At 35.4% G+C, this 16,493-nt stretch overlaps 2 protein-coding genes across 3 annotated transcripts; both read right to left on the bottom strand.

The window, feature by feature from the left end:
- Nucleotides 1-882: 882 nt before the first annotated feature.
- LOC123907647 (disease resistance protein RGA2-like) lies at nt 883-6,618 on the bottom strand. The gene has a single exon (XM_045957996.1). It carries the CDS (start codon nt 6,213-6,215, stop codon nt 2,871-2,873), a length of 3,345 nt encoding a protein of 1,114 aa, XP_045813952.1. The 5' UTR covers nt 6,216-6,618; the 3' UTR covers nt 883-2,870.
- A 689-nt stretch (nt 6,619-7,307) lies between these two features.
- On the bottom strand, nt 7,308-14,115 carry LOC123907648. Of its 2 annotated transcripts, none has more exons than XM_045957997.1 (8): nt 13,416-14,115; nt 11,668-12,174; nt 11,320-11,487; nt 10,664-10,759; nt 9,654-9,698; nt 9,356-9,415; nt 8,256-8,689; nt 7,308-8,114 (listed from the first exon to the last, which is right to left on the bottom strand). In XM_045957997.1, exons 1-8 carry the CDS (start codon nt 13,750-13,752, stop codon nt 7,539-7,541), a joined length of 2,223 nt encoding a protein of 740 aa, XP_045813953.1. In that variant the 5' UTR covers nt 13,753-14,115; the 3' UTR covers nt 7,308-7,538. The 2 variants fall into 2 exon arrangements, with proteins under 2 accessions (XP_045813953.1, XP_045813954.1); XM_045957998.1 differs by lacking the exon at nt 13,416-14,115 and adding an exon at nt 12,392-12,538.
- Between the last annotated feature and the right edge of the window lie 2,378 nt (nt 14,116-16,493).

Raw genomic sequence — 16,493 nt, forward strand, 5'->3', positions numbered from 1 at the left:
AGAAATTTACTTACAAAAGACACTATAATGTGATTTGATTGAAAGCATACATGTGTAAAAAAGTTTTTTAACGTAAATGTATAACAATTAATCTCAATAAGACACCAGCAGGGCACCACTTGGCCAATTTTTCTATAATAATAATTATAAACAATCGCAACTTGATTTTTTCATTTATTTATTATAATCTAAAAAAACTTGATCAATTTTTATGCACAGTTTATTGCCTTGTTTGTTACATATTTTTTCTTAAAAAATCACTTTATTTTTATTAATTAAAAATAATTCAATTCGGCACTACTGAGAGATTTACAAATTCAAGTTTGTAAATTATCAGTCTTCCAAAAAAAAATTGTAAATTATCAAAAAAAAAAAAAACAATACAAATTCAAGTTTGTGTTAAACAAATACAAAGTTTTTCTCAAATGGTAACAGTGAATGATATTTTTATTTTCAATGCCTTTTCAGAATGTGTTCTTGGTTGATCCATGCCAATATGCTTCTTAATATTCGTCAATAGAGCAATTGAGAGCAGTTGAAAGAGTTGTCACGCAGATTACAATATGCCATTATGTAAGTTTATATTTAGTAAGCATTTGTTCATTTTTCTAAGAAGCTAAATTAGCCCACCTAAATTGGCACCAGAGAGAATTAAACTTGAAATCTTAAGAAGGAGCACACTCCTAGGTCCCAAGCCAATACCGGTAACCATTTGTTCCTTGATATCAATAATAATGCCTAACTTTAATTAGTAGTATTGGTTGTTTCTTTAAGGAGATAATGTTTGCTTATTTTCTTGTAGTTGGTCCTGGGTCTTTTCCTTTGTTGGGATCTGCCTTATGTATAAATACATTTAATTTATTTATTAGTTCATTATTTGTGTTGGACCAAAACTCTCAATTATGCAAACAAACAATCTCTTATGCATACAACCAGTTACTTGCTAAACAAGTAAACTGACAAAACTAACAGGTCTCAAACTAACAAACATTGTTCGTTTCTCTAATAAACTTGTAGAACAAAGTAACTAACTACTAAAATTTCTAATAAACTGTTTGCTTCAGCTTCACTTGGTGAAGCTGTTCCTATATAAACCACGCAGTCCGTGCTTGGACCATAACTCCCTAATCATTATCAATACACATGCCGCAACTGAAGCTGTTTTCATCTTCAAACAAAGTTGCATCTACATTACATTTTAAGGTCCCGAATTTTGGCTTTTCCCATCGCATGATTTCAGCAATCTGCTGCTGGTCTGCTCCTTTGACAGACAGATATCCAGTCCTGTAGGACTGTTATAGCTCTGCTAGAAACCTCTATGGTGGACCGGTTCACATTCTCCCAAATTATGTCATTCCTCCTCCACCATAAGCTACACAAAAGGACTTATGATATTCCATGTACAGGCTCAACTCCAGCCAGACTTCTTTAGCCACTTTACATTTCAGAAACAATGAATCCCATGCTCCCAATGGTTACTGCAGCTAACACAGTCACAGTCACAAGCACAATGCATTCCTTTTTAGAAACTATTAAACATACATATCGTAGTTTCATGTTATGTAATGATCTAATTACATTAATTTAGGACATCAAAGTATATTGAGAATACTCATATCTTGAATCCATCATGTTACAGTTGATTTGATGCTCATGAATGTCTCCTCTATCCAAATAGCATTTGACATAAGAGACATGATATGATAAGTTATCATATTTTGTCTCAATCTATTGTTTGAAAAGTCATTAGAACATGATAACTTAATCTTGTCACCCCTAATATCTTGTCCCTAGAGTTAAAATCTTGCTGGTAGAAGCAAAGATTTATATGCAAATTCATGATGATATGTTGAAGGCTTATAAAAGGGTGTGGGAAAGTCAGATACTGTCTAAGATTGCAGTGTTTGTATCGTCTTTGCTACAAAACCATATTCGAACAAGAATCGAATTATTTTGGAGGAGAATATAGACAGGTAAGAGAGTTGATAAATATTCTATTTTGATATTGCAGACGAAAGCCTTGATGGATCACTTGTTCTTTTCGTGCAAGTTCTTGTAGAATGTGTGCATCTCTTTCAATTTGGATTGATTATCAAACGAAGGAAAATTAAGAAGGTAGGAGTACATCATTTTCTTATAATTGAGGCTCAAAAAACTTCAAAGACTGTATAATGTAGAATAGTAAAAAGGAGATACATTATTCTATAAATTTAAAGCAATCTCCAAACACTATCAATAGGTATGTAAGGTATAAGTATGATATTTGTAATACCCTAAAAATTTATTCAAACTAAAAAGAAGTAAAATTATAATTATTGGGGGGGACTAGGCCAAAACCCAAAGTAAACAACCAAAAAAATAAACAACACCTGCCTCGTTAAAAACCTTACCAGAAAAATCCAATAGGATAAAATCATGGTGAAGGAAAAAAGAGTGCAAAGCAAACAAAAGACTAAACTCTTGTCTAAAATAAAACATCAACAAAAACAATAATCAGGAAGTCCTAACCTATTATGGCAAATTAAATTTGAAACACAAGAATTGATGTAGAACAAAACCATAATCCTTCTCTATGGATATCATAAATGATGAAACGCATATTCCAAGTTAATTCATCACAATTCAACCACCCGTTTCTCAACCTTCAAGAAAACAAAATCATGATTCTTGAAAGCAAGAGTAACCAATTGAACATTTGTTTCCAACGAAAGATAGATCCAACAATTTTTTTGAAGCTATTTCAATTGCATGCATAGCTCCGCTGACGTTCACATGATAGTAGCATCAGTAAAAATATAATTTAATTAAAACCTATGATTTCTAGCTAATTCGCTTACTTGGTAAGCCAGTCCGATAGTTTTTGCTTGATTTCACAGCTCCCTTAAATCTTGAGGAGTCTCCCTCACTGATTTATTCATGATATGTGCAATTTGTGGCCAATCATCACCTGTTTCCGGTTGACACCTAGGCAATAACAAGGGGCAGTCCGTAATACTCAAGGTATGTAGTGAACTGAGGTCTGCCATTCCTTTGGGCAGAGAATCTAATTTTCTGCATTCAGAAATAACCAGTTTTTCAAGTGAAGTGAGGTTACCAATGCTTTCAGGTAGAGAAGTTAAAGCCTGACAATCATAAATTCTTAACTCTTTCAAAGATTTCACATTTTCAACTCCCCATGGAAGGGACTTCAATTTTGAAATACTCCTTAATACAAGAGAACTCAGGTTTTTTAGACCCTCCCATTCAGTTGGTTTATTCCAGTTCGTTCCAGACATGTCGACATCAAGAACAAGTTTTGGACATCTTTCAATAGAAAGTGATAGGAGTGAACTTAAAGACTTAAAACCTTGTGGTAGAGACGTAAAATTAGGACAATCGCGAATGTGAAGTTCCTCAAGTGAAATGAAGTTTTTAAGCCAACTCTCTGGTGGAGAATGTTCAATACGCTCAATTGTCATGTACTTCAATTTGGAGAACGGTTGCGACTGTGAATTAGAAGTTTCAGTACTTTCAGTATTGTCAGCATAATGCATTGTATCCCTCATTGATCTTACATTTGACTCCACCAGAACAAGCTCTTCATCTAGGCCAGGATATAGCGGCATGCAAGCTAATTGAGGACAAAATTGGATATTTAGCTTTGAAATGCAATTGAAAGATGGTCTATCATTTCCCCATATGTCTTTTTCCCACCAACTTTTAAGCTTAGGACAATCCGCGATTGTAAGTTCCTTCAAGGATGGAAAGAATATTGGTGCGGAGGAACCAACTTGATTGTTTTTTGCAATGAATTCCAAAGAGTCCAATCTCCGAAGTTGGAGAACCTTGAGATGTGGAAGATGATCCATTGGTGGGAGAAATTTGCATTTCGGGCAGTCGTTCAAGGTAAACTTAACAAGGCATTGAAGTGAATCGAGCCAGTTAGACAACGTGGTACCATTGTACCCGACAATTAATAGCACTCTCAACTTTGGATGTGGCTGGAGACATTCAAGTGACTTCTTGTCTTTGTCAACATCGCTTTCATCCTCGTCCTCTTCATCGTGATCCCATCTTAGAGTCAAGAACTCAAGGTGTTGTTTATTTTTCAAAAATTCATCTTTAGCAGCTTCTTTGGACGGAGAGAACTTGACTTGTTCAAGATGTGAAATTTCCAACTGGCCTCTCAGATTGTTAAGATCTGTGAGTGATCTTAATCCTCCCGTGACTTGCTTCTTGCTAGCCACGAAAAGTGACAATGTTTGTAAAGAAGTGAGCTTATTTATCCCACTTGGCAGGTGAGTTAGATCCAAACATCCCTCGATGTCAAGATGGTTGAGACTACTCAAATCCTCCATATCTTTTGGCAATTCCTTGAGGACGTGACATTGAGAAAGTTTCAACGTTTGCAAGTGGATAAGAGTTGTGATGCAACTAGGAAGCTTTTCCATGTTGTTATGGGAAAGATCAAGATACCTTAAGTACTTCACCTCCTCAATAGAGCTTGGAACCGTCTTGATTCCCAAGTCATGTAGATCCAACACGCGTAGGGAGTACTTGAAGGTGTTGAAGATTTTATCACAGGTTGATGTTGTCATCTTTACCTCATGTGGAAGCCGAGGGTTGTTAGTGTTGTATGGCAAAAGAATGGTTCTTAGTTTTTTTGCTTTCTCAAACACCGAATCAGGGATCTCACACGACAGATCTAGAGAAAAATTGAACGAAACTCGCAGCATTCCGCCGTGAACTGTTTCTACCATCGAATCCATAGTGATGTTTTCGCCACGAGCAGTTACTTGCCTTGCGAGTTTATGCATTAACCGGTTCATCCTATATAAGTAGTTGTTCATGTTGTTCCTCACAACACCGCAGTATTGGTGGTGATTGTTTTCTTCTTCCACTTGATGGAAAACCAACGGATCAAAGTCGTTGAGACAAGCTTGACCAAATTGTTGTTCTGCAATTAGAGTATCACTGTTGGAGGAAATGGTACTGAGGAGAAACCCTTCAGCAGTCCATAGTTGAATTAATCTCTCGGAATCAATCAAGTAATCTTCTGGAAACAATGAACAATATGCAAAACATAGCTTTTGATAAGTGGGAAGATCGTCATAATAGATAAACTTGAGCATTTGTAGTGCTTCTGGAATCCAGTCGTCACCACCACAACCGCTATGGTTCTTCTTGATCACCATCGCTATGATCACTATCAGAAGAGGGACTCCTCCGCCATAATCCCTCACAATCTCCCATTCGGGTTCAAGCTTGGATTCAGATTCATTGGTACTTTGTTCTTTTTTGGTTGAAATAATTGGCTCATTAACACACTGAAACAAGGACCAAGATTCCTCTTGATTAAGCCCCTGCAACTTTAGAACATGTACAGCAGCAATGTTGTTGGCAACATGGTTGCTCCGTGTAGTAACGAGCATCGTGATATCAGTACCACCAACGGTTTCCTTTAATTTCTTCTGCAACTTCTCAAGATCATCATGCTCAATCTCAACACGCAAATCATCTATAACAAGTAAAAGACGTTTACCTTCGGTGTTGGTGACGCGTTTTGCTATGGATTCAACGTCAAACTTTTTGTGGAGATCATTGATCCAAATTGGTTGGAACCCAAAATTTGCTTTGACTTGATCATCCTCACAAACAAGACGTGCAAGTTTCGTCTTCCCAATCCCCGGAACACCAACAATTACAATAACAACAGGAACAGGAACATCGTCGGAGTTGTTCTTGTTCATGTTCAGCAATTGATGTATAATCTCCTTCTTTTCATTTTCTCTACCACACATAGTAATTTTCTCAAACACTTCATATGCAAACTTTCTTTCCTCATTCACATTACTACCAACCACTTCTTCTTGTTCTTCTCCCTTTGCCACTTCTTCAATCAACCTTTTGAGTTCCTCTGTGGCTTTCTTAACTTGAAGTGTAGCTTTGAAACGATTCTTAACGTTTAAGCCCGATCTGATAAGCGATTTTGTTGAACCACTGGTACTTTCCTTATAACGAAGATCTTCCATCAAATCACTCAAATCAATGACTACATCTTTAACATTTTGAAGCCACTTAGAGTTGCTCTGTTTTTGAACTTTTTCATTGATTTGTTTAAGAATGATTTCAAGTTGGTTGATGTCAATTCCTGATAAACGATTTGCTAGAGGTTTTAAGTAGTTTGTCCATTGTAGGATGTTGGAAATTGAATGAGAAAGCATGGCTACATCCATTGATATTTTGTTTTGTGTGTGAAAATTTAATAATAATGTTCAAATTCAAAAATGGTGTTAGAAGAAGAAGATACTATTACTCTCTATTATCTATCTGTACTAATCATTAAGCTTGCTTTTCCACTCTATTGATTTAATCAATAAAATACTAAGTAGTACTGTAGCATAATTCCATTAATTGGCAATCTGACACGACAGCGTTATCTTATTGGTGGTTTCAACAACTTACCTGCTGGCCACCAAAGTCAAACAAGAGAATCTAATTGCAACCTGAAAGGGTTTATTGAATCCGGTCAGACACATGTGATTGCCGCGTAACGTGTGCGACCTTTTACTACCCTATGAAAGGGTACTCCTAAGTGAACTACCCGCACAGGGTAGTTAGGGATACCTTACTAAGGGATACTTTAATGCCTAATTGAAATTGAAATAAGTAATGTAGCAACCTGAAACAGAAGCACTAGACAGAAGAAAGAATAATTTTAATATATTTACCTAGTAGCTTTACCTTCTCTTATTAGGTTGTTGGTACGGAAACTGGTGTGCCGCTGTTATCAATTACAGCTGTCCGATCGCGAATCAATAATAGAGATTGTTTCGTATAGATTTTATAAAAGTGTAGTATCAACCGGCCAAATGATCTTAAATAAATAGTTCAGATTCGTTGTTGCGTGAAACTGTGGCACTTTTTTACAGCAGGAATTCTGTGAAGGTTCCATTTGTAGTTTGATTTTCAGTATTGGTGATGGTACGTAGTTTATTAGTGTTAACAAAAGGTAGACTAGACGGGCAACAAGCTGCGCCGCTAAACCTTTTGGAATTGCATTTTGTGGTTGGTCTATTTAATTTCACACGTGTGAAAAAATTGTCCCAATTTCGCTGGCATTTGTCCTAAGAGCAGAAATTGATAAACTAAATATTGTAATGTGTGCATTTAGATAGCTTCACATGCACGTGTCTTGGGACACAAGTTAACATCACCTTTTAAAAAATTATCGTGGGATAAAACTAGCTCTCAGGGATACTTTTATTCTTCCATGGATGGTAATAATATTTGTGAGTAAACATAGGTTCTGCATAAATTCTATCAGATTCTACAATTCTTTTTCCCCACAATATATATTTGAATAGATTTCCAAAAGTATTGCAACTGGCCAGTGACAAATACTTCATACTTGTGGAATTCTAAAGCACATTGATGTCCAAGAACAATACTCTAGAGAGTTAATAACCATTTTACAGCTTTACCACAAGGAATTTGAACTCCAACCTTAACCTTAAAGTTAAAAAGTCAACAATTTACCACTGAAATGACACCAATTTTCAATTGGATAATAATGTGGAATTGAAAATCTCAATGAAGAGTTGCAACTGAGAAGGCAGAAGAACAATAACAGGAATACTAGCAAATGACATTGCTATTATTGCAACTCTTTGATGTCCCTTTAAGAGCATAGCAAGTGCAGCACAGAAAGCAACCATCATGGACACCACAGAGAAAAAGAGCATAATGAGCCCGAAAAGTAACTTTATCGGCAAAGACTTTAGGAAATCATTTTCGGCATAACGCGCTGTAAGAATTCCAATGAAAAGAAGGACTGCAGTTGAAGAAGTGAAAAGAGATATTGCATCTGCTATAATAAACACATTAAATATTTTGTCCTCCAAAAAGATGGGAACTCCACTATCATTGTATCCACCAGGGACGGTGAAAGCTGCAGCAAACATGATGGTTGTGATGAGTGTAGCTACAAGTGTAAATGAACCTGCTGTCTCTTTTGCCCATTTTTCCCCTTCTTTCACTAGCTCCTTGTGGCTTTCGGTAAATATCTCGCGAGGCTTTTTATTTTCTGTATTTTTGGCTTCTTTACACTTGGGGTGCACTATTGCCTCCACTTCCTGCATTGATCCATTTCATAAATTAAAGGATCTGTATCATCTGTAATCGACTAATATTTTTTATAAACATATTAGTGATCAAACGCATTGGCATGTGTGCAGTGGTAAAAAATGACACGTAAAAAGAAACGGAGGGAGTACCTTATACCATAGAATTTGTCCTTGCATTTGGAGAGCAGGACCTGATCTGCGATGATCAGAGGAAGGCCCTAAATTTGCTGCCAAGTGCAAGAGGGAGTTATTAGATGTATCTACGCTACATCTAACAACTTCCTTTGGTCCAATTACAGTTGCATCATGTATGAGTTGGAAAACTTCTTTTCTACGATTCAAAATTGCATGTGAAAATATGCCTCTTTTATTTTTATCAATAGCCCATAAGAGGCTAGGGTTAGCCTTCCTCATTGTATCTATGAACTCAATAACTCCATACTTCGCTGCCTGCAACATTGCATCGTACACTGAAGCTTCTCTCAGCTCGGATTCCTTGAATATTTTAATTCTTTGGTACAAGCAATTCAATATTTCAAGCACTAGATGGTGTGTCATTTTCTGTTTATATATTTCTCTTATTCCTGATCACATGATTGGAGGGAAGGAATTAATTAGTACTCAAATCAATTTATAAGTTAAGGTAAATCTATCTTCACCCATAACATAATAATAATGACCGTCACTAAATTTGGATACACTATTGTTATGCAATTTTAGATTCATGGTTTGCAGAAAACCAATTAGTAGGGCTGCAAATTAACTGCACAAAATTGGGTTTCATATGTATTGCCTTTAATGACACACATAATGGCACTTAATTTTGGCATCATCCACAACTAGATAGTACCTGGGCCGGGCAAGGCCTGGTTCATCGAGTTCTATGGAGTCGGGTCTCCAATTCATGTGGCCCTCGGAAATTTTATTATATGGCACTTATATACAATTAGCAATCTAATCTATCAATATGTTTTGTATGCAGCAAGAGGACTGTGCAAGACTCACTTATAGCACGTGACTTATACAGGCCACATTGGCTGTCAATGTATTGTGCAAGACTCGCTCATATTTTGCACGAAGCATGAGGAGGTCGGGTAAGGTCGTCGCACACCATGTGCGACGTCAAGACAAGGCAGATGGTATATACCTACTTCTTTACTTGTTTACTTAACTATTTTTTCTATATAAATTCCACCAGATAATTCTCCAAAAAGGGAAGACAAAAGTGTTATTAATTTTTGTTGACTTACCAGGCAGATTTAATATTACTATATTCTGAAAAGAACTGTGAATATATACAAGTATTTGACCTGCAAAAAAAATCATCAAAAGTGAAAGAGAAAAAGAATTGTTCAACACATATACTCCCTCTTGTCGCTATTATAAACAAAAAATATGAAAAGTGATTTTTTGTTCATAATAGTGACTAGAGAGAATATATATGAAAGGGAAAATAATATGATGCCAAAAAGTCTTCATCATCTATATATCTATATATAATGGAACCAACATAGTGTGGTTCATCCCTAAGAATTGGAAAATACCTACCTAAGAGTTGTACTCGCGACATGTGCAAGATATTCCACATCCATCCTATAGAAGAAAGAGATAATAAGCTTTGGTCGTTCATTCAAGTATAAAAAGGTTATGAGGTGATAAAAATCGATTCTTTAAAATTAATTTTAGTTATAAGCCACTAGGCTTGGTCTAGTGGTGAGGGATTTGAGTAATACGTTATAGCTCCTGGGTTCGATCTCAGCTCATTGTAAACAAAAATAAAAAATAGTTATAAAATAGTTTATAGTAAAGTAGATGATATTTGACCAACAATGAATTGGTACAAGTGGTAAGGATCTTGGTCCTTAAACATCTAGTCAGGGTTCGATGTCTGACTCATGCGTACGGAGAAAATTCGGTTGGAAGGAGATAACTCACTTTGTGTGCTCCACAGGTTCCCCGGCAAAGATTAGTCATCGTCAATGACGGTGGAAAGTACCAATATTATGGTAACTTGATCGAATCAGTAAAGCCGGAAAAAGAGTGTACCCGAAAAAAGTGGATGATATTTGATATTGGACAATTAATTTGAATGGAAAAATCAATTCTAAAATTAAGAATTCCAAATTATTGTAACTTTTATAATCAATAAAGGAAATTATTTTTTATTTTTTGGGATTGAGAGGCAACACCAATTCTAATCAAGAGCAACAAAAACCTGTAAAAAGCAATTCTACATTTGACTACAGAGCCTATTCTTTAATTTAATTATTTTTACATCGTCTTCGTGAATTTTTAATTAATAATTTTTTAAAATAGAAATTGATGGGATATGGATTTTTGAATTGTTCTGCATTGGAATTATATATACTATATTTCTTCATTTAGAAAATTTAAAATTAACAATTTTTATTTAATTTATTGTACTATTTGAAACTTAAATGTTTCTTATAAGAGGACTAATGATTATGAGTGTAATATGCCATGTTATTCACCTATATTCAAAATAACATGAAATATACTACAACGTTTTCAAGTTAGAGAAGTTGTGGAATCCATACCTGCGAAAGATGCTTGCTTTTGTTTTCTCTCTAGATCAGCATCTCTTTCAATCACAGTTATTCCATACAAGTTTTGCACTTCTCTTAATATCAAAACTGAAAACAAAAATAGATTAACCCTTGAGTCTCCACAACTTAATCCATACCTGTGAATATTCTTAAACTGTACCTCATAGTCATAGTGATGTGTGAGTTTCTCCTTGTATATATTTACCATTTTGTCCACAAATTAAAAAAAAAATGTAATAATAATAAAATAGATGGAAAAGAGAAAAAATATAGTCCAAAACAATAATATTGATAATAAAATAAATATATAAGATAAGTTATATGAAATAATTTAGTAAATATATATTTTTTTTGTCAAATAGTCCAGTAGTTAAAAATTCCACTTAGAGGTGAATAAGTGGAGTGTCTGGTGTTCGAACACCTGCTCCTGTACATATAGTGTGATATCCCTACCAACTGAGTTAAACTCCCATATACAAAATTATTATTCATGTAGTATTAGCAAGTGGTTTAGACTTTTAGTGAATGAAATATATTTTATATTGAAGTTAACACTATAAATATAAATCATTAATTTTTATTTTTTTTTTTAAATTTGCGTATAACTCAAATGAAACAAGATCGAGATGAATAAAATTTAAACTTACTTTTGTAAATGAATCGGTGTATGAATCCATATCTACTACCACTTGGGAAGACTGAAGACATGCGTGCCAATGCATATAATGGTTGCACACCATCCAATTCAGATCCAGATTCGGATTTGTGGGCAAGTGGTAGATGCGGGAATTGTTGGAGTAGACTCAGAGCCACACCTAATGGACAACAAACATAATAGCATTTCATCAAAAATATCCGATCAACAAACAATAGACACATTTTTCTGAAATTGCGATCGAGAGAGACTGAAACAATTTGATATCAAAACTGACATTCGAATTAGATTAAACACACCATTATAATGAATTAAACGTTAATTTAATTAGAGATAATACCAAATATTTCTGCATTGATACATCGTGTAAGAAGCAAAACAGTCTTGTGGGAATTTTTATCAGCCAAGTCTTCCAATCTTGTTTTAGCATAAAGATATTCAGTCATCTCTTTGTTTCCCTTAGCGGCCGCAAGAAGAACAGGAATTTCACCATCATTGTTCTTCATAGATAACAACTCTTGTCGAATGCCCTCATGTCCCTTCTTCTCTACCAAACACTTTGCAATATTTATATTTCCCGTCAACTCAGCAACAAGAGCTAAAGCTGTGTAACCACGTTTGTCTCTCATTTTCAGTAACTTGTCTTTCCCTTCTTTTATCAACTTCTTCACAATTTCCTCATGCCCAACAATCACTGCAATATGAAGAATTGTCCTCCCTGAAGAAGATGTGGAAAACATAGCTGTTTCATCCCTATTCATGAATGCTTTTGCTTCATTCCACTCACCGCTCTCAATAAATCTATGGAGCAATTTATATTCAAGGAGACTATCATCCACCCACACACCTACATTTTTTTTTTTTATCGACAAATATATTATATATTAATACGAAAAAGATATAAGAGAAGGTTAAAAAAAAAAAAAAAAAGAGGTATCGGTTTGGAAATACACTATTAGAACCTTCAAGAAAAACAAGAATATATTTGTCAAAAAAAGTTATTATACTAGAACTTTAGATAAAACTACAAGAAATAAAACTACAAGAGAACAAGAATGTCACACCACTAACAAACTAGAACCCCTCAAAGACAGCACTTCGAAAATAAGAATACCCCTCAAGAAGAGAGAGTCAAGGATCAACCATAGGAAGTACAAAGCAACAAGAGGATCTTCAATCCCCCTAACTTATCGAGACCCAACACGACATCCCAACAATCTCCATTGGTTCCAGCATAAAGTAAGGTGGATACCCCAATCGTAAAAGGAACTGAGGGAGTCGAGGTTTTTTTTATCTAGAAACTACTTCGATACACCTGCATATTAACATATATCTTAACTCTTAAGCCATAAACTTGACGATATATCTTAAGTTATAAACTTGACAATAGACATGGCAATGGGGCGGGGCAGGGACGGATTTTGCCCTCCCCAAACCCAAACCCATAAAGTTCGGGTTTCCCCAAACCCATCTCAAATTCGAACGGCGATAAAAATGATAACTCCAAACCCATACCCAACGAGGATCGGGTATCCCCATCGGGTTTCGGATATCCCCATTACACCTCTTTCCACATGAATTTAGATTGTATTTTAGTATTTTTTTTATTAAAAAAAATTTAAATGTTCAAAATTATTTTTTCTCAACGATATTTTTTAAAATAAAGAAAAAAAATAGAGAAAATAGTTTGTTTAATACTCAAATTTAAAATAAAAAGTAAATATATGAATGTAATTTAAAAGATTGTTTAAGCGTTTCTAATTTAAAAGAGGTGAAATCTAATTATTAATATAAGCGGGGAGGGTTCGGGGACGGGTTCGAGGTGGATATCAATGTACCCGTTACCCGCCCCAAACTCATCTTTTGAAATCGAGGAAAACCCAAACCCAGTCAACTCGGGTTTTCCCCGTCAAAACGGATATGATTTGGGCAAATACCCGTGAGTATGAGTTTTATTGTCATGCCTACTTGACAATATCATATTTAATGCATATTTTACATCGTAAGTTTTCTAGTGAAATTTCTGGGCATTAACTACTTGACCAAAACTAAAAACTGTACTTTGAATTTATAATTTAACTTACATACCTTGCCCCAAATCTGAGTTGACTTTCAATTTTGAGTTGTATGATGTGTGAAAATAATTCCAGGCTTCTTTTGCAGTATGAAAATCTCTAATATGAGTAAGATTCTCAGATCCACATGCCAATTGAATAATATGCAAAGCCTTTCCATTCATCATCCTCGATTTCTCATCTTCTTCTCTTGCAGAATCATCAGAACCTGAATTACTAGAATTAGTCACAACTTCCCATAGACCATGCCCCACAAGATAGTTTCTCACCAGACAGCTCCAATTATCGTAATTGTCTTTTGTCAGTGGTTCATGAACTATCCCACTTCCACTAACAGCAATGCTTGCCATTTTTCTGATGTATGTATTGTGAATATGATGAAATGAAAGAAAAAATTGGAACAAATAAAGTAATTTTTGTGCCTTTCAGTTGGTGGACTCTTATTTGAAAGACAAAAACTTATGTTTTGTGGGATGCATATTTGCTACAGCAGTTTTTTACACTGTTTTCAAATTGTTTTGAATTATGGCGGTTGATTGTAGATCGGACAATTCAGATTAATGCAAATATAAAATCACTTAAAACAATCTTTTTTGACATACACTTAAAACAATCTTATCATACAATTTAGATCGGTAAAACAATGTGAAAACGTTGAGAAAATAAACTATAGAAAACCTGTTTCCTGTTTTATCTATGTAGACTGCCTGCACATCAAAATCGTGCGACACTCGCAAGTATTATATTACTTCTTTCTGTCCTTAATATAAAATAAAATTTTCTTTTTAAATTCATTGAAAATATAATATATAAATATAGTAGTAAAAGTGATCAACTTATTCTAGTAACATCTTGTTTTTTAACTAAAAACTTAAACAAATAAAAAGAATATAAATTTGGGAACAAACTCACAAAATTTATATCAACTAGCGTGTCAGGAAGGCGCGTTCCGCGCCCCGCACCTACCTGTGTCTAACTTATGTTCAATATTATGGTGAGTTTGTTAATGAAAGATTTTTTCTGCTAAAAAAAAAGATATGTCTTATGTTATGGTGACTTTTGTTAATAAAAGATTTTTATTGCTACTAAAAAAAATCAAGGGTATTATTGGTATTATGAAAAGTCCATACCAAAGCTCGTGTATTTTTTTTTTTTTACAAAAGAGGGCCTAAGCCCAACAAAAAACAAAGCTAAAGAGCTAGTCTAACATTTCTAGGCATGCAAGCCCCAGATAAATCATCAAAAAGCAAACTACGAAGTTCACTCGGAGGAGACTCCACTATAGAACAACTAAAAGAACTCATTGAAATGCTATAATTGGCAAGCCAGTCAGCACTTTTGTTTCCCTCCCGCCATGTATGACGAACTTGGACATGCCAATCCAAAGCCAAAAGATTGCGAATACGCCTAATCAAAATGGGATTCACCCCTCCAATATTGCAGTTTCCAGTAATCATGTCAATCAAGAGTTTTGAGTCACTTTCAACATTGAGATGCAAAATATGATCTCTCCGAGCCATATCCAAGCCTAGATATAGATCCCACATTTCTGCGTGAAAAAAGTCGCACGATCCGATCTTCTTTGCATAACCTTTGATCCACCTCGCATCTGAATTGCGAAAGAGGCTTCCACACCCTGAAATGTCGTTATTTCCCTTGCAAGCACCATCATTATTAAGTTTTATCCATCCTTCTGGAGGTCTCCTCCAACCAATATATATTGTCTCTTTTCGTTGAGGAATCTGAAGGAAACATCGAAATGCACACTGATCAATGTCCATAGAGTATTTCTGAATGATGCGAATCGGGTCGTGAGGCCGCTGAAAATGGTCCTAAAAAATTGATTTATTTCTCCACGTCCAAAGTAGCCAACATGTAGTCATGAAGGTAGTTTGTCATCCATCCTTGGAAGCTCCAAATCCCTTCTTGTTGATGTTGTCAAAAATCTATTCCCTGCAATTAAAAGAGAAAAAATTAGTAATATAATTAGATGGAACAAGCCGAATCCAAACTCGAGTTGCATGCACACAATCGCGCAGCACATGGAGGGTAGTTTCATCTTCCCTCATACAACTAGCGCATGTAGGAGAAATTTCCACTCCCCACTTGCTTCTGCGAGCATTGGTGAGAATACGCTCATGGGCAGCTAACCACATAAAAGTTTGGATACGATGGGGTCCTTTCCAACCCCATAAAGTTTTCCAATCACCCTCAGCCACAAGCGGCATAGCAATAGCATGTTGCAAAGTGTAAGCACTTCGAACAATAAACTAGTGTGTGTTGGTTCCAGCCCACCCTAAAGTATCAGGACCGTCAACGTCAATAGGGGCCGGAAGGGCCAACACTTGACTCACAATGTCATTTGAAAGGTTCTCATTAAGAAATCTCACATCCCAATCTCCATCATCGTTCAAAACATCTCTAACAGAAAGTGTAGTGTCAATTTGATCCCTTGAAGCTGAGTGGAGAAGCTCCACATTATTCGGAACCCATTTATCCAACCAAAAATTTGTATTTCTACCATTACCAATTTGTCTCACCACATGTTGCTGAAAGCTATGCCACACCTTCGAAAGAGCTTTCCATAACTGAGAGTCATAGGGTTGCCAGCTGTAAGATGAAACGATGTCATTATTCCTCCCATATTGCTAAGAAGCACTTGCACCAAAGATCATCTGGATTGTGAATAAGATTCCAAAGAATTTTCATGATAAAGGCCTCATTCATTTCTTTATTCCTAATTCACCATGTATCTTTTGTTGGCAGCACATATCCCAACCAATAAGGTGGGCCTTGCGACCTTGCTCGGTATCTCCCCACACAAAACTTCATTGGATTTTCTCAATTTCATCACAAATAGATTTTGGAATGCTCGCATATTGCATATGATAATACGGAATAGTGCTGAGCACAGAGTTAGAGAGAGTCACTCTACCAGCCAAACTTAAGCACTGTTGCTTCCAACCACTTAGTTTTTTTGAATTTTTTGAACAATATGATTGAAATGACATCTATTAGTTCTTCCCGAAGATAAATTAGCCCCTAAATATTTTCCCAAGCTATTAACTTGAGAGAAACCAGTATGTTGCAA

This window comes from Trifolium pratense, linkage group LG2 (genome assembly GCF_020283565.1).
Source record: "Trifolium pratense cultivar HEN17-A07 linkage group LG2, ARS_RC_1.1, whole genome shotgun sequence".
NCBI lineage: Eukaryota > Viridiplantae > Streptophyta > Magnoliopsida > Fabales > Fabaceae > Trifolium > Trifolium pratense.